Source organism: Petaurus breviceps, unplaced genomic scaffold (genome assembly GCF_028583685.1).
Source record: "Petaurus breviceps papuanus isolate PSGF00001 unplaced genomic scaffold, PetGlider_PUasm1.0 90925, whole genome shotgun sequence".
Classification (NCBI taxonomy): Eukaryota; Metazoa; Chordata; class Mammalia; order Diprotodontia; family Petauridae; genus Petaurus; species Petaurus breviceps.
In genome coordinates this window covers 11,181,295-11,207,426 of record NW_027187380.1, presented here as the reverse complement: position 1 = coordinate 11,207,426, position 26,132 = coordinate 11,181,295, and the positions used below count along the sequence as shown (strand labels likewise).

At 39.6% G+C, this 26,132-nt stretch overlaps 1 protein-coding gene and 1 long non-coding RNA gene across 2 annotated transcripts; one reads left to right on the top strand and one right to left on the bottom strand.

Annotated features, from left to right (window-relative positions):
- Positions 1-585: 585 nt before the first annotated feature.
- Positions 586-24,160, top strand: LOC138152481 (uncharacterized). Its single transcript, XR_011166113.1, has 3 exons — positions 586-706; positions 22,114-22,206; positions 23,446-24,160. It is a non-coding gene; the product is annotated as an uncharacterized lncRNA (long non-coding RNA).
- On the bottom strand, positions 20,912-21,729 carry LOC138152480 (large ribosomal subunit protein eL39-like). The gene has a single exon (XM_069076309.1). The coding sequence runs from the start codon at positions 21,677-21,679 to the stop codon at positions 21,524-21,526; it is 156 nt and encodes a 51-aa protein (XP_068932410.1). The 5' UTR covers positions 21,680-21,729; the 3' UTR covers positions 20,912-21,523.
- Positions 24,161-26,132: the final 1,972 nt, after the last annotated feature.

Below are 26,132 nucleotides of genomic sequence, written 5' to 3'. Positions count from 1 at the left end.
ATTTAGACAAGCAAGAAACTTTCCCCCTACCCTGTCACTCCCCTCAGGGACTTCCCCTAAATCACTCTATCAGAGTGTCAAGCATTTCCAGGACAGTGTGAGTTTCTTGAAAGCAAGGAATTATTTTTGGTTCTGTCTTTGCATCCTTATCCCTTACCACAACACCTTAATACACTAGAGGTGCTTCATCAATGCGTCCTGGGTGGGATTGCATAATAATTCTTGCATCTAAGGCAAATAGCATGAAATATACCTTGGGCAAGTGTCATAAAACTCCCAGGTGTTTTACCTGAGGGGCAGCTCTAGTTGCCATCCCATATCTTCCTATTTTAATTAATTATCCTTACTACCGTAAGTATGGTGCTATAATGGGAATGGGAATTTGAAGATCTTCCCCCACCCCTTAATAGACCTAGGGGGCACTTTGAAGACCTCCCTTGCTTTGAAAGTAAACTCTGCCCCCTAATAGGCTGAATGTAATCACATGGAGCCTTTGATGGAGGGAATTCGCTAAAAGGTGGAGCAGAGCCCACAGGAAGCTTCTCTGCTGTGAAGATAAACTCTGCCCCCTAATAGGCTGAGTGTAGTCACATGGAGCCTGTAGTGGGAGGAGTTTGCTGAAGGGAAGCAGAGCCCACAGGAAGCTGGTAGTCAGAGCTAAGGAGACTGTGGGAGAGAGAGGAGATTGAGGCAAGGAGATAGAGAGGTTTGTGAGTAGATCTTGATCTTGTATTGGTTTGTGGGAAGGCTGAAGGATGTTGTGGCTCTTGGTGTTATTATGGCTTATGAATATCTTTGGTACTATCATGGAATTGGTTTACTGGTTTTGGGATTCAGTTTTCTGGTGTCTGAATAAATGCTTCAGTTCTGTCCTCTATCTGGAGACTTTGATATATTTTACAATCAAATTTCATGTAATACTTATAGTCACAGTCTTTATCATTATCATGGGTGCTGTAAATATTGTACTGGTGCTATAGGTGCTAAGTTCTTTCTAGGCTGCTGGAGGATACTTATCAGTATTCTTTAAATTTCTGCACCCTAGGACAAAGTCTCAATCACTCAGGCTTAGTTACAGCTCTATACTACACCCAGTTCTGGTACTGACTCTTTAAGAAGATATTGTTGAGGGATAGCATCTCTGACTGCGCTGCACAGGGCCTTGAAGACATTTGACCCAATATTAATTCAAGAGACTTGATTATGTGATAGTCTGATATGGAGGCTGAGACCACTATCCTTTCTTAGACAAATCAGAATTTCAACCGTTCCTCCAGGACTAGAAATTATGGTCACACCAAGTGGTCTGAACCTTTTATTGCTGAATTTTTTCTTCCACACATCAAATTTCTTTTAATTCCTCAAGGATATAGATGCTTTCCCCTAGGGTCAAGTTGCCTGTTTTGTGCTTCTCTTTTTAATTATGTTTTTTATTTCAATAACACTTAGTAAAGTAATTTGTTACTATTTAATTTTATTGTATTATTATTTTATTAACCAACAAGGTGCTAGTTTCTGGACAAGACCTAGAACTGCACACTCTTGCTGCCCTTGGGATTTCTCACAAAATTAATATGCTGCTGAATAAGACATGCACACAGGAGAAGATGTAGGAACTCTGTGGTCTGCTATTGCTACAATTACTCACATATAAGACACTGGAAGCCCTGGCTCAGCTTTCCCAGAATCAGACTAGCTTTTGCATTGATAATGGCTGCAAATAGGAGCTATTTATGGAGCTGTGAAGATTCATTATTGAGATCATCTTTGCACTAACATGCCTGCAAAAAGACAAGGAACCCAGAGTACACTTTGCTAAACACATTTTGCATTTGTTGAGGGATTTTTTTCCCTAAAAGCTTAAAGTTCTTTCTCTGAGAATTGAATAGTAATTCAGAGAGTTGTGGATGTTGGCATATGGTAGAGCAGTAACTATAATTTTTATTTTTTACCTGGGGCAAAAACAATTGACTGGGGATAGCAGCAGGGCAAAGGGCAGTGTAACCATGGAAATAGTCCAACTGGAAAAGAGAGCCTGACCCTCCCTCCCTTAGTGATTGGGGGTGGGGAAAGATAGGCCTACAAAAGGTACAAGGTATGGGGATGGGGAATGACTTAAGGAAGACATTCATTTTCACAGGGAAAAAATGCCAGTATTTGGAAATCAACTTATTTCTTTCAATGAACAAGTGAAGGAGGCATCTATCTGTCTTTCTCAACCTTGTAGCTTGCAAAAGCAAAGCCAGAACTCTTTCTGAAAAGAATGCTGTACCAATTTTATACTCTGGCACAGATGTGACTGTGGTCAAATAGATTATGAAGGACAAGCCAAGATGCTGCTAAAATTAATGGAGTGAGGGGCAGCCAGGTGGCTCAGCGAGTAAGAGCACCGGCTGCAGTGTCGGAATGACCTGGAGATCGAATCCTGGGCTCAGACACTCAGCACCACACCCAGAAATAACTGGCCATGTAACCTTGAGCAAGTTACTTAACCCCAATTGCTTAAAAAAAAATAAAAAATAAAATAAAATTATTGGAATGATTTCTCAGATATCATGCCCTGAGGTTCAAAGTCCTGACCCCCTTCCCCCCTCATTCAGTCATCTGGTAATCCTCATTTAATCAAAAGTGTTAGAATCTACTCAGTTTCTCAAATATGTAAGTCTGACAGCAATTCTTCTAAGTTGTACTAAAAAGAATAAATATAATTGGAATAATTAATAGCTGATATTTCTTATAGAATTTTAGAAATTGCATTTTAAGGTGTGCTTTATATACATCTCATTTGAGTATTACAACAACCCCTTGGAAGTATTATTTCCATTTTTCAGATGAGGAAACTGAAGTTCAGAGAGATTTTTTTTTGGAGGGGGTAAGGCAAAGCAATTGGGGTTAAGTGACTTGCCCAAGGTCACCCAGCTAGTGTGTCAAGTGTCTGAGGTCAAATCTGAACTCAGTCCTCCTGACTCCAGGGCCAGTGTTCTATTTACTGCGCTACCTAGCTGCCCCAGTTCAGAGAGATTAATTTATTTTTTCCATATAACGAAGTGTCAAGAGTGTCAGGTCATTTCTCTTCTGACTTTAATACCACTCTTTCAACCGTAATATGAGGTCTCTCTGTTGCTCACATTCCTATAGCACTTCAAGATTGACAAAGAACTTTTGTCCAAACAACCCTATAAGGTAGGTAATTCTAGTATTATTCCCATTTTACAATTGAGGAAACTGAGTTAAGTACCTTGCCCTTAATCACAGTGCTTTTAATTGACAGAGCAAGAACCTGAACCTAGAAAAAGTTGCCTCCACTCTCTCCCTGTTATGTAAAAAAAAAAAAAAATTACCATTAGTGGCTTCCATTTTGCTCTTATCCACCATTTTGTGAAACTAAGTTTTAGCTTCTTGTAAGTCACCTGATTTTGGAGAAGTCACAAGATGGATCAATCAACTTAAGGAAAGTCACAAAAGTACCCCCCTCTCCCTCTCACCTCAGTGTCTCTTGATTCCCTCCAGCAATGAGAAACCAGATGTATCAATCCCTATAGTCTTCTGTTTTTCACTCTCTGAATTTCATATTAACTATATGGAATTCAAGCTTTGGGGTCCTTGGCTACCAAAAACCTTAGACCCAGTTTGTTTTGCAAACACACACACTGCCAAATAAATTGTTGTGTGGAGGTGACTTCTTGGTTTCTTTTTCCACTGCAACATGGCTCTGCTTCCTCTCTTTTTACTCTATAATCTAGCTTTAAACCACATCACTTAGATGAAATTTCTCTTTCCAAGATTATCAATGAACTCTTTTTGAAGAGTTTTGAGAGCTCATAGGGATCGGAGAAAATGTCTAGCATGCCATTTTATTGTTCGTGTAATCTGAAGTCCTCAATTAACTCTTTTTTTTTTTCTAATTTAAATGCTTTATTAACTGCTGATTTACATCATTCGTTTCCGCCAGATTTTGAGTTACAAATTTTCTCCCCGTTTTTCCCCCACCCATCCCCCCAAAACAGCAGTCCCACAGGATATCCCCACCTCCAATCTGCTCTCTCCCATATTTTCTCCCATACCCGTTTCAACTTTTCCAGTGGATCTCTATGCCTCAGTGCCTGTATATCTTTTTTCTTAATTACATGTAAGATGGTATTAATAATAGTATACACACACACACACACACACACACACACACACACACACACACATATATATATATATATATATATTTGAATATTTGATTTTAAAACTTTCAATTCCAGATTCATTCCCTTCCCCCCCCTGCCACCCACCCCCACTGGGGGGACAAGCAGTTCAGTATAGGTTGTACATGTGTGGTTAATGCAAAACAATAACATAGTAGATGTATTGTAAAAGACTGACTATTTTTCCCTCCCTCCTATCCCACCTCCCACTTGTTCTATTCTCTACTTTGATCCTGTCCCTTTTCAAAAGTGGGTGCTTCCAACTTCCCTCCCCCCAAGCCTGCCCTCCCTTCTATCATCCCCCCTCACATCCCCTTCCCCCCCTATTCTCCTGGAGGGTGAGATCCCCTATTTAGTGTGTATTTCCCTCCCTTCTCAAGCCAGATTCAATAGGAATAAGGTTGACCTATTCCCTTTTGCCTTCCTATTCTTCCCCTCCATTGTAACCATTTCCCCTTGCCTCTTCTGTATGAAATAGTTTGCCCCACTCTGTCTCTCCCCATCTCCTCCCATTATATTCCTCTCACCTCTTAATTTCACCTTTTAAGTATCATCCCTTCCTGTTAAATTGGTCCCGTGCCCTCTATCTATGTATACCTGTAAACGTATATATATACACATTCACATATTTATTCATATGCCCGCATACCCTCATATAAAGACATATATATATTTCTAATCCCTTCAACTACTGAGAAAAGTTTCATAGGTTACAATTATTGTTTTTCCATGTAGGAATGTTAATAGTTCAACTTTGGCCAGGTGGCTCAGCGAGCAAGAGCACCGGCTCCAGTGCCGGGACGACCCGGATCAAATCTGGGCCCAGAGACTCAGCACCACACCCAGAAACAACAACTGGCCATGCAACCCCGAACAAGCCACTCAACCCCGATTGCTTCAAACAAAAAAATAGTTCAACTTTGATAAGTTCCTTATGATTTCTTTTCCCTGTTTACCTTCTCATGCTTCTCTTGCTTCTTGTATCTGAATGTCAAATTTTCTATTCAACTCTGGTTTTTTCAGCAAGAATGCTTGAAAGTCCTCTATTCCAATGAATGACCATATTTTCCCCTGAAACATGATACTCAGTTTTGCTGGGTAGGTGACTCTTGGTTTTAATCCCAGCTCCCTTGACCTCCTGAATATCACATTCCAGGCCCTTCGATCCCTCAGTGTAGAGGCTGCTAGATCCTGGGTTATCCTGATTGTGTTTCCACAATATTCAAATTGTTTCTTCCTGGCTGCTTGTAATGTTCTCTCCTTAATCTGGGAATTCTGGAACCTGGCTATAATATTCCTAGGAGTTTTCTTTTTGGGATCTTTTTCAGGAGGTGATCAGTTGATTCTTTCAACCTCTATTTTGCCCTCTCGTTCTAAAACATCAGGGCAGTTTTCTTTGAGGACTTCCTGGAGGATGCTTTCCAGGCTCTTACTTTGGTCATGGCTTTCAGGCAGTCCAATAATTTTTAAATTATCTCTCCTGGATCTATTTTCCAGGTCAGTGGTTTTTCCCATGAGATATTTCACATTGCCTTCTATTCTTTCATTTGTTTGGATCTGTTTAACGGCATCTTGATTTCTCATAAAGTCATTAGCTTCCATTTGCTCCAATCTAATTCCGAAGCAATGATTCTCCTCAGTGAGCTTTTGAGATTCTTTTTCCATCTGACAAATTTGACTTTTTAAGGCATTCTTCTCCTCATTGCCTTTTTGAGCCTCCTTTGCCATTTGAGTCAGTCTGTTTTTTAAGGTATTATTTTCTTCAGTCAGGCTGTTGACTCTCATTTCATAATTTTCTTGCATTGTTCCCATTTCTCTTCCCAATTTTTCCTCCACTTTTCTTATCTGCTTCTTAAGGTCCTCTATGGCCTGTAACCAGCTTGTATTTTCCTTTGGTGCAGGAGTTCTGACTTCACTGTTTTCCTCCTGTTCCATGATTTGCTCCTTCTTATCCCCAAAATAGGAGCGTAATGTTGGAATCTTCTGTCTGCTTTGTTTCCTTTGCCTGCTCATTTTGCCACTCAATGATTTGACTTTTGGGCTTTTTGCCACAGTAGGACTCTGCCACCAGACAGGGGAGTTTTCGTCCCAAATGCTGGGGTTTTCTCAGCTGCCGGAGGTATTAGATGGGTGCCCTCTCTGAGGTCTCCACATGCTCTGGCAAGCTGGACCCACACCCCAGGACCTCCACCCTAGACTGCAATCCAGATCCAAGCAGGTTAAAGCAAGAGCGATGACCCCTCAGACTGGTGCTTGGTCCCCCTACACTCTGCAGGCCAGGAGCTGAAGCCGCCACGTGGTGCTGGTAGGCTGTGCTGGCGTCTCAGTGGTTTCTCGCTCTAGGGGTTAAAGCCATGCACTCCCACTTCCTGGGTCCCAAAGTCCAGACTGCACTGGCCTCTCACCTTGTCCTTCGCATCTATGTATTGATAAATCTGGAAACGGCCACAGCTGCTGCTGATCTGGAGTCCCTCTGGCTGGTGGCTGGTCAGACCCGCCCTAGGGCTAAAGCCTCGGCGTAGTGCTGGGCTCAGCTCCCAGAGCGTTCTGCTGGCCGATTCCTGCTGGCCTGCCGGGCTGTCCTCAGCGGGAGGTTAGCTTCTCTGTGTCATTTTGTGGGTTCTGCATCTCCAAAGTTTGTTTAGAGCCCCCTTTTTACATGGATTGGGGAGGATGAAAGCTGGAGCCGCAGGAAGGTCGTGCTTCTACCCCGCCATCTTGGCTCCGCCCCCCCTCAATTAACTCTTAATTGCCAAATTCAATGGTCTTTTCTCAATTCTCACCCTTCTTGACTTCTTTGCCACCTTTGATATTGTTGACCGTCATCTCTTTCTGGATCCTTCCTTCTTTTTTTAGTTTTTATGACACTGTTCTCTTTTGGTTCTCCTTCTAACCTGTCTGCCCACTTCTTGGTCTCTGTTTTTCCCTTCTTGGATGTATTTCTGGCTCTCAACTTCACCACTACAACTCTCAACAAAGCTTCTCACCTTGGAACTTTACTCAGAGCCTGGGACCTTCTCACCTGGGGAATATATTTCCATTATGTTGGCCCTCTTTTCCCATTGGTAACTATCTCTTTTTTCTGGATGGGTCCAGAGTGGTCATGCTTCATTCCCCTCCTATTTATGCTTCTGACTCTTTTGTACTTCAGCACCATACTGCCTGCTGTACCTTCTCCTATCCTTCCTCCCTTTTCAATGCCCTTTTACATATTGTCTTTCCGCCATTAGAATATAAGTTCCTTGAGGACAGGAACAGTTCTTTTTGCTTGTATTTGTATCCTCAGTGCTTGGTACATAGTAAGGACTAGATAAATGCTTGCTGCCTGGATCCTCTCCATATCCTGCATCCTAACTGCAGGTATGTGCCAAAGATCTCTTCTTAGCTCTCTTCTCTCTCTCTCCCCTGTCTCTCTGTGCTATCTCTATCTCTCTCTGTGACCTCATCAGTTTTGTATATTCAATTACCATCTTGAAGTGGATCATTCTCATTTCCATATATCTAGTCCCAGTCTCTCTCCTAAGTTCCAGTTCTTTTTTTTTTATTTAGTTCTTTTTTTCTTTCAATTTAATTAATTTATTTATTTTTTATCTTTTCATGCCAAACCTACATCTCTTTTGAACTTTGCAATTACTGTCAAGGGTATCACTCATCCTTCTAAGTCACCCAGGTTGGATACCTTGCAGTCCTTCTTGATTCCCTCATCTCACACATCCAATCGGTTGTTAAGTTTTTCCAGTTCTGCTGCCACCACCTCTCTCACATCTGGCACTTTCTCTCCACTCCCATGGCCACCCACCTACTTGCTTGGCCTACAGCAGTAGACTCCTAATAAAGTTTCTTGCCTCAGAATCTCTCCTTTCTCCAATCTATGCTCTCTCAAACATGTCCGTGTAACACTTTTAAGTGAGTAACCTGTCCTCAGGTTAAAACCAGATTAAAATGTCATTGGGAAACATTTAACAAAATAAAAACACAAGAAAATATGGATAATATCATATTTTAAAACTAAGTCAACATGTAGCTGACATCTATGGATGAATGGCTTCTGTTTCTATTTGAATGTGATGCTCCTGCTCCATGAAGCTATCAAAGTGATATTCCTAAAGCACAGGTTTAATCCTGTCATTTCCCTACCCAATAAATTCCAGTGGCTCCCTTTTGCCTCCAGTATCGAAAATAAACTCTTTGTCATGCAAAACCCTTTATGACCTGGCCCCAACTGACCCTCCCAACCTTGATTCACATTACTCCTTTTCACATAAGCTACAATCCATCCAAAATGTCCTCGTTGTTGTTGTTGAATCATTTTTCAGTCTTGTCTGACTCTTTATGGCCCCATTTGGAGTTCTCTTGGCAAAGATACTGAAGTGGTTTGCCATTTCCTGCTTCAGCTCGTTTTACAGATGAAGAAACTGAGGCAAACAGAGTTAAGTGACTTGTTCAAGGTCACACAGCTGGTAAGAATCTGAGATGGGATTTGAACTCAGGTCATCCTGCTCCAGGTCTGGCACTCTATCTACTGCAACACCTAGTCGCCTTTTCATCATATTCCACTCTGTCTTCTGTCTCTGTGTCTTTGCATTGTGCTCTCTTTGCCTAGACTGTGCTTGCTCCCAATTTTTGCCTCTTAGATTCCCTAGTTTCCTTCAAAATTCAACTCTAGTATCACCTTCAATATTAAGTCTTTTCTGATACCAGATGCTAGCACATCCTTTCCCCCCCATTATCTTGTATCTATTTGCATCTATTTTGTATATGCCTAAATATGTACATGTTGTCTCCTCCAGCTAGACTGTAAGCTCCTTGAGGGTAGGGACTATTTCCTTCTGTCTTTATATGCCAAGTCAGTCAGTCAGTCAACAAGTAATTTATTAAGTGCTTACATTGTGCCAGTCACTATTCTAAGTCTTGGGCCTACAAAGAAAGGCAAACAACAATAGCAGCAGTAGCAGCAAAAAACAGTCTCTACCCTTGGCATCTTCTATGTTTGACCACGCTCTAAACCTTCCATGGTGCCTTCGTGGCTGTTGGAAGAAATTGTACTTGTCTGCCCGGTCCAGTAGGGGAAGTCTTCACATACTTGGTATGTGAGGTGTTCAAGAAAGACTAGCACCTCCATGTGAGGGCTTGCCAAGGCCTTTTCAGGGCTGCTCATCTACCTTTGATGTCTACCTGGCACTCAACTCTTACCTGTGGCTCCAAGAAGGTTTAGCATGTGCAGCGACTACACCCTGGTAAAATCAGGTTGAAGGTAACTGATAGACCTCAAACCCATCAGTGAGTTGGGGAGAACCTGTACAGTATTTAAAGGTAATCTGAAAGAGGAAGGCATTGGCAGATGGGGAGGCCAGAAAAGGTCTCCTGAAGAAGATAGGATTTGAGCTAATGCTTGAAGGAATCAGGAAACTAATTAGAAGTGAGGTCACAGATCATTCCAGGCATGGGGGACAGTCAATACCAAGGGTAAAGAGGGAGCTGAAAGATGGAATGATATGTTCAAGGGACATATAGCTGAATCCTACAGCACATGGAAAAGAGTAAGGTATAATGAGATTGGAAAGAAGGGCACAGGTTATGAAAGACTTTAAATGCCAAACACAGGATTTAGACAGTTGATCCTGGAGATAATAGGGAGTCGTTGAAGCTTATTGAGCTGCGTTTTGGGGAGGGGGGAGGTGACATAGCCAGATATACCATTTTGAAAAATCAGTTTTTTAGCCAAGTGATGGATGAATTGAAATGGGGAGGGAGGAAGAAAGGGTGAAGCTGTGGTTGTATAAGAAGAGAGAAGGGTATATATGTAGAGATATCCTAGTACTAGTGCTTGACATAGAGCTCTAATAAATGCTTGTCAGTGGCTGCATCTTGTTTTCACTGGTTCTTACCCTCACCCTCTTCCCAGGACCCTACACGTGGAAACCCACCCCACTTCCCACGAACACCTTGTTAGTGGACTTCTGGAGCCTTTTAGCTATAATCACATCAAATCTATTGAAGTCAGAGCCCTGAGCATAGGACAGGCAGATCCCAGACAATTTCTATAAGAGGGCAGCAAGGCACCTTTGACAGGCATTCCCAGAAACTGCTTGGGGGAGTTTCTGAGGTCTGTGATGAAAACAGAGTTAATTACATTCTAGAAAACAGGCTGAAATCCAGTGTCAGGTGACTGTAGCATATCCATAGACCATTATATAATTCTCCAATTGCTAGAGGATGAGAGCTGCTGCCACATTTCTGCACTTCTGGTTATTTCCATTCCAGCTGTTTGTTTTGGGTAGAGCCCAAGGACACATTTTAGCTTTTGAGTGATGTGAAAGTGGAAAACATTGCAAAAACAAAAAAAAAAGCCTTAGGAAAATTGCGTACACACCCAACCCTATAGCCTATTTATTTTGGCTATTTAAAGGATAAAAGCAGTTCAGTTTTCTTGCCCCTGGACTCCAGAGGTACCAAATTCCCCTTCCTGATTCCCAGAAGGAAGACTTCTGGGAACTTCATTAGGCTATTTGGCACATGTCTATCGGTCCTCTCTTCCTTTTTTCCCCTCTGGCTAAGAACATCTATGAACTAAGGAGGCATTTCAGAAATAGCTCAGGATCTCAGGTCTGTATAAGTGTTGATTAGACTTGTGATGTCCAAGGTATATGGAGCTCCTAATAAGGGAACTCCCACCACCAAGGTAGATTGGCAACTCTTCTGCAAATTATAGTCTTAGAGGATTGCCTGGGGCACCTAGAGTTTGAGTGGCTTATCTAAGGTCACACAGCTAATATGATCCGTTAGGATACTCCTACAACTTACACTCACATTTGAGGGTTAGTTCCCCAGAGAATGGCTGCTGTTTTGGATACTAGGAAAAACTCATAGGTCTGCATGACTAACATTATAGCTGAGTCCCAACCTATGTGTTTCATATCAATAGTCAGCAAATAGGCACAAGCAGCTTGTAGCAAAGACATTTAACAAGATGGCATCGTAAACAAAATAGTTACAAAATATTCCCATAAAATAGGACATACTTTCTCAGAAATATGTGTACATTATCCATGAAAAGTCTGAGTTCAAACTGAAAATACAGTGGTGGTCAGGCACACATGTAGGATTCATAGGCAACTCATAACTGGTATTACAAGCCCTATAAGTCCTTTATTTATTTGTTGAGTCCACAAGCAGCCCGCCTGGATATAGTATCTCTGCTGTCCGAGATACTGTATTGAAGTACTCAAAACTGCTTCTTTACTAGAGTTGCTGACTGTATCCATTGTCTATCTAGAGAATGTGTCTTTGCTCCCTGGTGAACGAAACTATGAGTTGAATAGTTTTGCTTTAAAGCAACATGGTGGGGAGGAGACTATTTCTCTCTCCTCCTTCATTAAAAGTGATTCCTTCTTGAGGGCTGTTTCATCCTCTACTTCTGGCTCCCCTTAGAACTGGCTATAGAGCTAACAACTCAGCCTCTTAATGGCTCTCAGAGTTATTCCATTCTTATTTTCACCCAGTCATTTTGCCCTTTCTGAGTCAGTCAAGGGAATTGTTTTTTATCTCATAAAGGCATGGCTTCAGTTTTACAATTAGTTTCATATATTATTGTCAAATTAAAACCTCATCTTATATGACTAAATTCTGTAACTATGTCCACTGAATAGGAGGGTGGGGGAGAATGTCCTACTTCCTTTGTAATCTCCTCCTAGTTAAACATTTGTTGTCCTTAGAAAATCAGCTGGAGTGCTTTTGTCAGACGTCCATAGTTTCAAAATCTGGACAACTCTCTAGTGACTTGAGGAGGCTCAAACACTGTCTTTGTGAGTATTTTCCCTGCTGTCATATACCAAAGAATTTCAGAGAAATTCATGTTTACACAAAAAGAAATCCAGAAAATAACATTCTTCCACAAGAATTCAGGCCTCCATATAGGTTCTATATGTAGTTCTACATCATATAGTTCACAGTTTTGGAGATTACCCTCATTTCCAAATTCATGGTTATGCAATTTTAATAAGGAGACATTATTTTACAAAATTCTCACAAGTACTACCTGTTTTGGTGTTGCAAAGGTCTTCTCCAAACCAAAGACAACAAAGAAAGGAAAAGGGAAAAGGGAATCAAGCTTACGCTCTGGTCCCTACAGAACTCCTAGAATACATGGGCTCATAGGTATTAGGGACCTGGGGTCAACTGGAATTTGCCCTATCTATCACCCTTTATGTAGTGACAAAAATAGTTTTGTCTTGATATTTGCATAACAATACAGTCCTGTGTTGTTGAGTCCAGAGAGGGGAGGAGTGTTTTCCCTTCCCCTATCCCACTAAAGGGTCTTTATACTCTGGGTTCCAAGTAGGAAGACTGAGTTAATCCTGAGCAAGGTGAAATTTCTTTTGGATCCTTTTAGCACATAAGGCTACTAATATGTTTCTTCAGGGTTATAACAAGAAAAGTTTCACATGGAGAATCTCTCCAATAGATCCCTGTATGTGTATAGTGCACACTAATATATTCTGGACAAAACTCCCTTTGTGTAAATGGGCTGCCGCATATAACAGTGAAGAATTGCATACAAGAAGACATAAATGGTGGCACCACAGAGCTATAAGACTGAAAAAGGAGGTGGGTCAGTCATGCTGTAAGAGTTAGGGAGAGCAGTAGACTACCTATAGGCTCAATTGATACCCATGTATTATTGAGAGATCAAGAGGATGGCACCCAAAATATTGTTTGCCTCTGTCCCCTGCACTCTGTGGAGGATTTACAGAGGATTTTGGTTTTGTTTTATTGTTTCTTGATGTCTCATGGAGTCATTAGCTTCCACTTCTCATTTTTAAGGAATTCTTTTCTAATAATTAAGGAATTATTTTCTTCAGTGAGCTTTTGTACCCCTCTCCATTTGACTACTTCTACTTTTTAAGGAGATCTTCTTTACATTGAATTTTTGTACATCTTCTCTTTGGGCAATCTTGCTTTGTAAGGAGTTTTTCTCTTCAGGGGATTTTTGTACCTCTTTTACCATTTGGCTTATTCTGTTTTTTAATGTGTTATTTTCTTAAGTATTTTTTTGTGCCTCCTTTACCAAGCTATTGATTCTTTTTATGATTTTCTGGAATTAATCTCATTCCTTTTCCCAAATTTTCTTCTACATTTCTTATTTTATTTTTAAGGATCCTTTTTAAGTTCTTCCAGGAACTCTTTTTTTGGGGCCTGAAGCCAATTTACATTTTCTTCTGAGGCTTTGATGCTGTTTTGACATCGTTGTTTTCTTCTGAGTTTATGTTTTGATCTTCCCTGTCACCTTAGTAACTTTCTGTGGTCAGGTGGTTTTTTTTTTCGTTGTTTTATCATTTTTTCAGCCTATTTCTTGATTTTTAGCTTTATGTTAAAGTTGGACTTTGCTCCCATGGTTCAGGAGGCACTGTCCCAAGCAAGCTTTAGGTTTTTTCATGCTGCTATTTTCAAAGCTAGTTCTGTCAGTCTGTAAGTTTTCAGTTCTTCCAAGGTGGTATGATCTAAGGTGAGGTGTGGTCACTGCTCTCCTGGCCTTACTCTGGTCTGTGAGCAACCAAAAGCACTCTTTTCTGCCCTGGAACTATGACCAGGGTCCCAATTCCTGCCAGTGCTCCTCCCCACTCTGGGATTGAGACCAAGAACCACAGATGAGCAATGCAACAGAGTCCTGCTCCCAGTACCAGTAAAGGTAATCTCCTTCATACCGATTGTCCATCCCCCTGACTGTCTATAAACTGAGAACTCTGGAAGCCTCTGCTGCCTCCCCCAAGGCCTGCTGCTGGTTTGCCTGGGGTCAGCTTACACTGGATTTCACTCCCCTCTCACCTCAGTGAAACAGATCATTCCTGCCAATCTTCTAAGAGGTTTGGGTTGGAACATTGTTTCACTCTGTCCTTTTGTTAGTTCTGCCACTGCAGAATTCATGTTGAGGCATTATTTATATTGTTTGGAGGGGAAATTGAGAGAGCTTAAGCAAGTCCCTGCCTTTGAATAATGTCTAGGAGGGGTTTTGGAAAAGAGTTACATAAGATAATAATGGGTTTTTATCCATACTGCTAGAGAGTATACCCACATTGATGAGATTGTAGATACATTGAAGAAATCAAAGAAACACATACATACAGAGAGAATGTAAGATCCTTGAGACTGGGGACTTTTGAATTTTTGCCTTTGTATTCCTGGTGCCCTCATCCATGATCCTGGATGGAAGACACAGCCTGGAAACTGCTCCTGCATGTGCTATAGCCACAGTGACTGAAGACCCAAAAGAGAAAGTTCTTTCTATCAAAGTCCTTGATATAATTCAATATCAGAATCTGATGTTTTATCAGTGGAAATGACATCAGAGGCATTACCATCTGCTTTACTGATCTGCCCTAAGGACCATGGAACCTTTCTGACTTGTAGCTGAACTTCCCATATGTCTTATCTACCTCATCAGAATGTCAGTCAGTCTGTCAACCACTATTTATTAATGACAGCCATGTGCCAGGCATTATAGGAAGTGCTGGGGATACAAAGAAAGGCCAAAAAAATCCTTGCTTTTGTGGAGCTCTCAAGCTAATGAGGGAGACATACAAATGAGATGTATACAGGATAAATTGGGAGTAATCTCAGAGGGACTGGGACCGTCTTCTTGTAGAAAGTAGGGCTTTAACTGAGACTTTTTCTGGTTGAAATGCATTTAATATTTATTTTAATCATATAAAGCAAATTTTTTTACATCACGTAAAAATGTCCTTTTATTTTAAATTATCTTAATGAAGGAACTCTAGAGAGAAAAATGGTATGTGTAAATAGGTCATAGTATATTACCAATAATGTCATAAAAATACCATTAATGATATATGAAAATATGACCAAAAAAACAAAGTGGCCTCATCATTTATCAAGTTCATAGGACAATAGACTGATAGCGTGTGATGTACTAATACCCCAAAAGGGTCTTAAAATAATTAGGTTTATTTTCTATGAAGAGTTTATGGAAGGACATAAGACAAGAAGCAGACTGGATGAAAAGTTGTATATATGCTATAGTCCACAAAAATGGAGAGATTACTCATACTAAGGAGATTGTGGGTCTATTAAATGAATTAAAAGGAAGGTTTATATGGTCCATTTAGTAAAAAGATTCCACTTTAAATGGCCATTCTATAAACAGTTATGACTCAGTCTAAATATCACTTTCTAACTATATTGGAAGGAATAAAAGAAAAGAAAAGTTGAAAATGAGATTCTATCAGGCACTTGGTTAGAATAATAATAAAAAACAAACCCTAAACTATTTATGAAATCCACTCCATATGAATATCCAAATCCTAATGGAAATACCCAGCGTATCCTTTTTATTTACCAGTTAGTGACATGGATCAGTTCAGTCATTTGTAAAATTTAAAGATATGTGGAAGAAGTATAGGTGGGATGCTAGGTGTTGCAATGAATAGAGAGCCCTAGGCCTGGAATCAAGAAGTCCTAAATTCAAATACTGACTCAGACACGAACTAGCAGTGTAACTCTGGGCAAGTCCTTTAACCTAGGTTTGTCTTATTTTCCTCACCTGTAAAACAGGGATAATAATAGTTGTTGTGAGGACTGATTGATATGTAACTGTAAAGTGCTTAGCACAGTGCCTGACACATATTAGGTGCTTAATTAATTATTATCCTTATTAGATCATCAATCAATGAAATTAACTGAGACTTATAGGAAGCAAGGAAAGCCCGGAGGCAGAAAAGAGAAGGAAGAGAACTTCAGGTCTGGGGACATGGCAGCAAAAGTGCCTCAAGACTGAAGAAGGAATGTTTCATCCAAAGAACAATAGTAAGGAGGCTAGCTAGTGTCACTGGATCGCAGAGTAGGTAGAGGGTCAGAAGGTATTAGAAGGCTAGAACAGTAGAAAGGGACCAGGATATGTTGAAAAATCAAACAGGATTTCATATTTAATCCTGGAAGTAATAAGTAGTCACTACATTTTATTGAATGGAGGGAGGTGATATGGTCAAATGTGTATTTTAAGAAGATCAATCTGGCAGCTGAGTGGAAGATGGATTAAAGTGAGGAGAGATTGAGGCTGGAAGACCAATCAGCAGGCTATTGCAATGGACCAGATGTGAAGGTATTAGGGTCTTTATCAGGGTGGTGGCAGTGTCAGAAGAGAAAAGAGGAGGGAGAAATGTTACAAAGGGGAAATGACAGGGCTTGACCACTAATTGGAGTGAGGAAGAGTGAAGAAGGAAGACACCAAAGTTGCGGGCCTGGGTGAATGGGAGGATGATGGTGCTTCTTTGACCATTGGACATATTGAGTTTGAGATGTCTATGGGACATCCAATCCAAGATGTTTAAAAGCCTAGTGATGTGAGAGGCTGGAAATTAGAAGAGATGTTAGGATTGAACAAGTAGATCTGAGAGTCATCTGTGTAGAAATAATTAGAATCCTGGGAGCTGATGAAATCACTAAGTGAAATAGTAAAGAGCAAGAAGAGAAAGAACCCAGGATAGTGCCTTGGGTGACCCCAGCTGTAAGTGGGCACAAGGTGTTAAAGATCCCCTAGAGTAGACAGAGAAGGAAAGGTCAGTTAGGCAGGAGGAGAACTATGAGAGAGTGGTGTCCCAAAAACTAGAGAGTGGAAAATATCAGAAGGAGAGGGTGAATGGTAGTGTCAATAGTTACAGAGAGGTCAGAAAGGATGGGGACTGAAAAAAGGTCACTGGGTTTGGCAATTAAGAGATAATTAATAACATTAGAGAGAGCAGTTTCAGAATGTGTGTTCCTTGAGAGCAGGGACTATCATTACTAAACTATTTTCATTCTCAATTCTTTTTTTGCTTTTTTCTTTTTGGAGGGTTTGGAAAAGTAGGGCAAATGGGGTTAAGTGATAGTTTTGTGTTAAGTGTCTGAGGCTGGATTTGAACTCAGGTTCCCTTGACTCCAGGCTGGTGCTCAATAGAGCACTGTGCCACCTAGCCATCTTTTATTCTCAATTCTTAGCATAGTGCTTTGCACATAAGGAGTTCTTAAGTAAGTGCTTTACACAATCATTTAATAACAGGGCAGCATGCACTATAAACTCTTAATGTATTTTTGATGAATTGAATGTATTCTACATCTGAAGGACTGAACTTGGAGGAAGAATTTGGCTATGACCTTGGCAAGGAGAAAAAAGCTTCTGCTATCTTGACTATGCATTTCAAAGTTATGGACTCAATCTGACTCTCTGTCAGACCTCTGGTGAATGTACATTTTTCATAGTCATCCACAGTCCTACCTAACCTATTTTTGTTGGTGACTAAGCTGTGAGAAACTTTAGCTCAGCTGATATCCTCTGCCACAAAAAAAATACAAAACGATTGTGCTTTGGTTAAAAGCTATGTTTTACATGGAAAGAGTTGAACAAGTCAGAAGGACACTCAGTACTGGAAGGCATGTAAGTAGTACTTCAGTAAGAAGCATTTTTTAAAAAATCTAAGATCATAGCATTTTTAATCAAGGACTCTTAAAAATTTTTTTGTGAAGGACTTCCAAGAATCACTCTTTCTGTTCCCTTCCCCCCAGTCCTAAGTGGTGAGACTAACTAGCAAAGAGCTGAAATGACCCTTCTCTATTCAAAGAAGTTTCTAGTCAATTATCTTCCACACAAACAGAGACAAAGTAGGTAAAAACCCATTGCTGGGTGGACAGTTGGATACTACCACATCCAAGGGGATGGCTACTGATACCTCACAGCACATCATAATAACAATAGCTAGCATTTAAGCACCTACTGTATTACCTCATTTTTATCATCACAACAACTCTGGGAGTTGGTGCTATTATTATTATTATTCCTATTTTACAATTGAGGAAACTGAACCAAAGGTTGCCAAAGGTCACACAGACATTGCCTGAGCCACATTTGAACTCAAGTGTTCCTGACTATAGCCCAACACTCTAGCCACTGGATCACCTAGCTGCCTCTAGCCCATAGCAGATGCTGATACTCCCAGGTACACATGTATTTTAGCAGTCTCCAGTTTAGCAGGCCCAAACAAGCTTTGATGTCTGTTTTAAAGAATGATGTGGACAGAAGACCTATGAATGTTCAGAATGCAGGAAAACATCCAAAGAGCTTTAAAGAAAGTCTGACTATATGTGAAAGAATGCATACCCCAAACAGGGTAATGAAAAGCTAGACACAACTGAAAAGCAATGAAATGACAACAAAAATCTCCCTCTTTACAGTACTGTTTAGTATGTTTGTAGGATATGTACAATTTTTTTTTGAGGGGAGAAAACAAGGCAATTGCAGTTAAGTCACTTGCCCAAGGTCACACAGCTAGTTAAGTGTCAAGTGTCTGAGGTTAAATTTGAACTCAGAAACTGACTCTAGGGCCAGTGCTCTATTCACTTCGCCACCTAGCTGCTTCCCCCCCATATATACAAATTTAAAGACAAAAAATTCAAGATTTGGAGGAACCACAAATTCCCTTTTAGTGCCTGGGGAACCAAGATTATGTTACAAACCTTTTCCTATAAAACAGAAGTATTCATTTTCACCAATCCTGAAATCTTCTAATGAGTTTGTCTTTTTTCCCCATTTCCCCATTATTCAGGTAAAAAGGACATTGATGAGCTGGAAAAAAATGGTGAAAAGTATGGTAGGGAGCCTTTGACATATTTTATGAGGATTACTTGAAGCAATTGGGTATCTTCAGCATGAATAAAAGAAGTCAGTGAGTTTGTGGGGAGGAGCAGGAAGGGGTAAGGAACTTAACTCTTTAAGTTATAGGGAAGTTATAAAAGACAGGAAAGGGGAGGTGAAGCAGGGCTTTCCATTTCTGACTCCTGCCCTACTCCCTCTAGCAAACACTCTGGGAAGTAGCCAGGGGCTGCCTGACTCACAGGCTGCTCCCATTTGTCTGACTCACTTTTCTATGCTCTAATCTCACTGGTCCAGATGGAGATGTGAATATTAAAGGGGAACTAAGCTCTCCCACATATACCACAGCACAAGAAAACCACAGAGAAACAGAAGTAAGCTCTTCAACCCAGTGAAGAATTGTACAATAAGATGTCCAGAACATAGCTGAGGATGGAAACTTGCACAAGTCTCAGAACTTTAAAAAATAAAAATGCCATGCAAGGGAAAATATATATAAACAGGAAAAAAAAACCCACCAAACACAATCAAGAAATAAATGGATTAAGTGAAATCTAAAAAATTGTTCTACATTAGAAGATTAAGTACACAAGTATAATCAGAGCTGCAAAGGAAAAAAAATGCCTTGGTCACAAGATCCATAAGAATAGCTAAATGAAGAAAAAAGCAAAAAGTAAAAATTTGAAATTAGAATTCAGATAAGAACTCTGGAGGAAAAAAAATTAGAAGGATAATAAATAACTAAGATTAGAAGGTGGGATATCTTATCTAAGTAGTAGACACTCTGAAAAATAAAATAAACCAAAAAGAATTTAAAGACTGAGATAATAAGAAATATCACAACAAAGTAAAAAGAGTTTAAAAAAAACAAAATTAAAAGAAGGTATCTACTATCAAAAACAATTGACACAAAATGAGTTAAGGTCAAATAATTCTTAGAATTACTGTTTTCCTGGACAACCATGAATAAACAAAAAACTTACACATCATATTTCAAGAAATGATTCAAGAAAATTGCCCAGATTACTAGAACCAAAAGATAAAGTAGAAATGGAAAGAATCCACTAGTCACTTTCTGAAAGAAACCCCAAACTAAAAATACATAGATGTTAGTCAAAATCCAGAACTCCCAAATCAAATCAAATTTTAAAAATTCTGAAAGCATCCAGGAAAAAAAAAGAGTTCAATTAACAGCATGAACATGCAAAATTATTCTGCAATTGTAATAAAGTAAAAAGCAAAACAAAACTTAGAACATGGTATTTCAAAGGACAAAAAATAAAGACTTACAACCAAAAAAATTTACCCTACAAAATTGAGTATAATCCCATGGAAGGAGATGAATTTTTAAAATTCTTTCTAGTCTATTTCAAGAATTACTGATGAAAAGACCAGAACTGAGTAGAAATATTGAAATGCAAACCCAGGAGTCAAGAGAAATCTGAAAAGGTAAATAAATACCTTTGCACAATTGAAAAGGCAAAAAATTTAAGAACATATATCAGAGTCTAAACTCGATCAAAAGAAGAGAAGAGGAATATAAATAGATTGGTTCAATTGCAGATTACTAACACGAATCAAATTCTTTCTTCATTTTCTTCTTTGAAAACAGTAAGGCAGGGAGAAAAATGAGAAAAAAAAACACTATAAGCATATGAAGGAAAGAAACACACCATTAACATTCCTAAACTAGAAGGTGAAAGGGATGAACTCATATCCATAAAATGAAAGAGGGAAGCAGAAGGGATTAGAAAGGAAATGCCTACAATGGTGTTTATAAGAGAGATACATAAATATTCACATAGAATTGAAAAGAAAGTCTAGAGTAGAATATTTTTACTCTTCAGGAAATTTTTTTTTTGTAGAAGCCCTTTATTAGCAGAATTGCGTCTTCAGAAAACTGTGAAGCCATTCACCTGGACTAGGTCTAGTTCCTAACAAAAGGTTGGGCTTTCCCAAACACACAAATAACTGACAACTGAGAAGTTGCCAACACTTAAATTTACCACCTCCCAACAAGGAACAAAGACGGCTTATTGTATGAAATAAGCAGGGGGTCAACAGGTTACTCCTCTGACTGTGAGTTTGATAATCTAACACAGTCAGCTGCGCATAATCTGGCTGAGACAGCTCCGGATTAGCAGCACTGGTGGCTTATACTGAAGGCTTGAAAATCTTAAGATCCCCCACAACAACCCTGTGAGGTAGGTGCTCTCTTATAACTCCTTAAAACACAAAACAAAACACAGAGAGGTTATTGTGACAGCTTGTTCAAGGCAGGGCTAGAGCTTGGTTCTTTTTGACAGGGGTAACTTGTTTCATTATGATCTCTGCCTTTTAAGCATAACCTCAAACATACAAATGCTACAGAGATGCAGATAACAGTAATTTAAACTATATCACAACACACGATACCCAAACTCATGGATGAAATTTATGAAAACATTTAAGGGCAAGACAATTTTAACGGTTCGTTGGGGCCTTTTTTTGATGTCTGCATCTTGGCAGAGGGTTTCCCAAATGGAGGGCAACAGTGGCATTTTCTTCTTATTGGGGACAATGAGGTGACTGAGTGATTGATGGATGAATGATGGGTGGATGGATTGATGAATGGAAGGATGCCATGGTAAGGGGGGGAGGTGGTCTTGGTGCTGAATGTCTTTCATTGCGCTGGCCGTTCATTCGCCGTTCTTTATAATCTGAGCTTGGTCCTTCTCCAGTGTCTTCTTTTTGAATTGTACCTGATCTTGTTACCAGTTTTCATTCGAATCCATTGAAGGATGGGACAATTCTGCTTCTGTTTCTTGGCCAGGAACCTCTTGATTCTAAATATTTTATGAGAGGACATGATGATGGGATGACAGCAGAGCTTCCACCATGATGGCTGGATGGGTGAAAAAGGGCTCTTTAGGAAAAATTTTAAAAGCAGGATATGGTAGGAACAATACCATGGGGCCCCTGCCATGTAAGCTTGGTTATTTTTTTTCCTTTAAAAGGCAAATAGATGTGGTAGAGTTTATAGGTTTATAGGACTAAGGCTCAAACAATTGACATGATTTTCTGGTTGCCTAACAACTTAAAAATGGTTAGTTCATGAGGACTCAAATGCTCTGCAGTCTTGCCAGATGTCTGGCTGACATGCAAGCCAGTATATCCTACCTTACTGATTGCATGTTTTTCCAGTATGGAGAAAATGGGGTGCTGCGTTGACCTAAACTTTTATTCTTCTCGAGTATCCTTTCCATGTTATGGCTAAGTAAACCTCATTTTGTTCACTTTTAGATGATTATGGTGTCTCATCCCTTCCTATCTTGAACCTAAGTTACCATTTGGCCAGAGTCAAATCTGATTACCACATAAAAGGTATAATCTCAGGTAAGGCAACAGTAAAAAAATAGAAATGGTTAAAAGAGATAAATAAGGAAATTATATCATACTTAAAAGCATCATGTACATGAATCAATATCAATACTTAACATATGAGCACCAAATGACATAACATAAGAAAAACTTAGCAAAATTACAGGGAGAAATAGACTGAAAAAACTATGATGACTGGGGACATCAACATATCCCTTTCAGAACAAGAGAAATCTAACAAAAAGACAAAAAAGAAGTAACTTAAATACATGAATAAGTTTGGTGTGATAGATCTCTGACAATTACAGAATGGGAATGAAAAGGAATGTACATATTTCTCAAAGATGTGTGGCACATTTTCAAAACTTGACTGTGTACTAAGACATTAAAAATTTTGCAAACAAATGCAGAAAAGTGTAAATGTTAAATATCACCTTTAAAGACCACATCAGAAAAACAATTATAATCAATAAAGAGCATTTGAAGAAAGGAACTGAATTTAAATGGAAATGAAATTATTTAATTTTAAAGAATTGATGGTTCAAAAGAACAAATCAAAGAAACAACAAATAATTCTATTAAAAAAACAGCAATGTTGGGGTGGCTAGAGGGCACAGTGAATAGAGCACCAGCCCTGGAGTCAGGAGGATCTGAGTTTAAATCCGGCCTCAGACACTTGACACACTTACTAGCTGTGTGACTTTGTGCAAGTCACTTAACTCCAATTGCCCTTCCCCCCCCCCCAAAAAAAAACAGCAATGAGATAGTATATTGAAATTTTTGGAATGCAGCCAAAGCATTTCTTGGGAGAAATTTTGCATCTCTTACACTTTCATCAACAAAAGAGAGAAAGAAAATAGCTCAATTAATTGGGCATGCAAACTATAATGGTAATGGAATTTAAAGATCCCCTTGTATTGGCTTGGTTTTGGGGTTGAGTGTTGAAACCCAGAGTTTGTGAATTTCACTTCTGGGATGGACTTGTTGATTTGAAGAGAGAGGGCTGAACTGGGAGGAGCTGGATTTAAAGACAAGCCCAAGCAGAGGAGGCCAGAAGAATTTTTGGGGAGCAGTATTTTGTAGACAGAGAGAAAGGAGAATTGCTGGGGGGCCAGAGTTGCTGAGAGAGACTGCTGAGGGCCAGCTGGAGCTCCACAGGACTTTTGAGAGCTGCCACCTGGAGCTGCTGAGAACTGAGGAGGCATGACTGTGGTGCTGGTATTTTTTCTGTTTGTTTTGATGTTGTTTTGCCAGATTCATCTGCTGGTGAAGAACAGTGCTGTTGTTGCAGAGGTTCTGGAAACTTGCTGTTGGTTCAGAAGCCCTGAAGAAGGATTTTCTTGTTGTATGTTTACAGAAATCCTGGAAGAGGGTCTTGCTAATGTTTTCAGGGTTCCTAGGATTGTTCTGTAGGCAGAGAATGAACTAATGAGGACACTGGCAATGTATCTTGTGGCTTTGCTAAACTTTGCCTCCCCAGGAACAGAGATTGCTGAGAACTTGCCTCAGGTCAAGATGAAGAAAAGACCTCTCTTTGGGTATTAAATGCTATGATGATATCTTAACCTTGTTTTAGCTTAGGGGTAGATGGCCTTTATGGTCTCCACTTCCCCTTTAGAGAAGGTGCTTGGCAGTTAACTGATGGTAATTCTAATTCAGTTGTGATCCAGGGATGGGAAACTTTTGACTTTTTGTGCTCCCTGCCTTGACCAAATGAATGTACTTTGTTTATGATTGGAAACTAATATCCAGTTGAATGGAGAGAAGACTTTGTGATTGACTAAATGAATGTACTTTCCTGGGGTGGAGTAGTGCTTTGACTCTATACTTTGTGATTGAATTGAGATACTTTGTGATTGAATTGAAAGCTCGCTAAATGACTGAGTTACACTGTATTTTTATTTTCTCTGTATGTTTTGCCTTAATTTGTCACTGAATAAATGAAGAGTTACTATGCTGGTATTCTGAACTTTGGAAGTTGCCTTTGATTGGCATTACACAAATACATGTGCACATGAGCACACACACACACACTCACACACACACACACAGACACCCCAAATTTAAAAGCCGCAAATAAACACAGAAAGAGAAATTCTGAAAAGCCAAAGAAGAGGTAAACAAAATCCAGTATAAAAAGTCATTAATTTGTTAAATAAAAATTTAACTGTTTTTTAAAAATATTAATTTGATTTTTTTTGAAAAGAGGAAAACTAAAATACTAATATGAAAAAATGAAAAAGGAGAATTATGTAATGGCAAGCAAAGAAGTATTTAGCACCTTGTTTCAGTTATTTATTTACCATGTTGTTTCAGTTCAAGTGACTTTTAGCCTTGCCCTGATTATATCAAGTCTTTTTTTAATAAACAGAACCTGTGAATCCCAGAGAGGGAGGGACTTGCCAAAGACAGGAACAGGAAGGACATAAGAGGTGGGAGGAAGAGGGAGGAGCTAATGACAGATAAACACTTGAGCACAGCTGGGACAGAGCAGAACTGAGAAGGGAATACTTGAGGTGGTTGGCACTCTGTTTGTGTTGAATTATGTTTGTGATACTTTGTACAGAAGCCCTGGGACCTTACTGGAAGCCCTGAAAGAGGATTTTCTTGTTGTTTGTTTACAGAAGTCTTGGAGAAGGGTTTCAGAGGTCCTAGGACTTTGCTGATGATTTGTATTGACTTCTCGGACCTTGTTTGTGGGTCTGTGTTGATTTCACAGGTACATAATGAATTGATGATGGTGCCAGCAATGTGTGTGAATGTTTTGGCTCTGTTAAGCTTTGTCTTCCCAGAAACAGAAACTGTAAAGGACTTGAGGTGTACTAGACACTATGAGCTTCAATATGGAACAGGAGCTGGACGAGGAGCTGAGAGCTGCCTGCCTGTGAATCAAGATGATGGTTGTGTAGATTCAGGCAACAGTTGGACCCATGGAAGAGGAACCATGGAATCTGGAGCCAGTCTTGAGCCAAGATGAAAAGACCTCTCCTTGGGTACTTAGTGCTGACTGAGAAGATAGATTATGATTTACTGTGGCCTAGGGGTAGGAGAACTTTGTACTTGTACCTTGTACCCCTTAAGGATGATTGAGGGGGCGGCTAGGTGGCACAGTGAGTAAAGCACTGGCCCCGGAGTCAGGAGGACCTGAGTTTGGTTCTGGACTCAGACACTTAACATCCACAAAAAAAAAAAAAAAAACCAGCCTGTAACCTTGGGCAAGTTATTTAACTCCAATTGCCCTCCAAAAGGCAAACAACAACAACAACAAAAAAGGATGATTGAGTTAAGGGTGATTAGAAATTAATCTCCAATCAAGAAGGAAGACTTTTTGACTGAAGAGATTAAGACTATGTGACCTAGGGGGTGGGAGACCTTTGTATTTTGTATCCTTTAAGGAGGGCTACTCCCTAAGGATGATTGAGTTAAGGACTTACTGAACGATATCTTTTGTGTAAAACTATGTGGCCACTTTAGCGATAAGTTGTTATGTTATATCATTATGAATGCTGTACTTTGGTTTCTGTGAATGTTTTGCCTTAGTTTATTGCTGAATAGAGAGTTCACTATACTATGTGATCAGAATCTTAGAGCTATTCACAGCAGCAGACCTTTGGAGAGCTGCTTGTTCTTGGATTTACAAATTCATAGCAAATGAAGACTAAATAAAGGAAATTATTAGAATAATTTTGCCCAATTATATACTAACAATATTGATAATGTAAATTAAATATTTACAAAAATATTAAAAACTTGATTATCAAAATAAGAAGTAGTGAATTTTAGCAACCCAGTTTCAGAAAAGAAAATTGAACAAGTCACAAAAGATTACTTACTACACAAGGGGAAAAAAAAAGAGGAACTTACTAGTGAATTCAGTCATACATTCAAAGGACAATCAATTTCAATTTGAATTTCAACAAGTTTGAAGGTCTTAAGGGGCA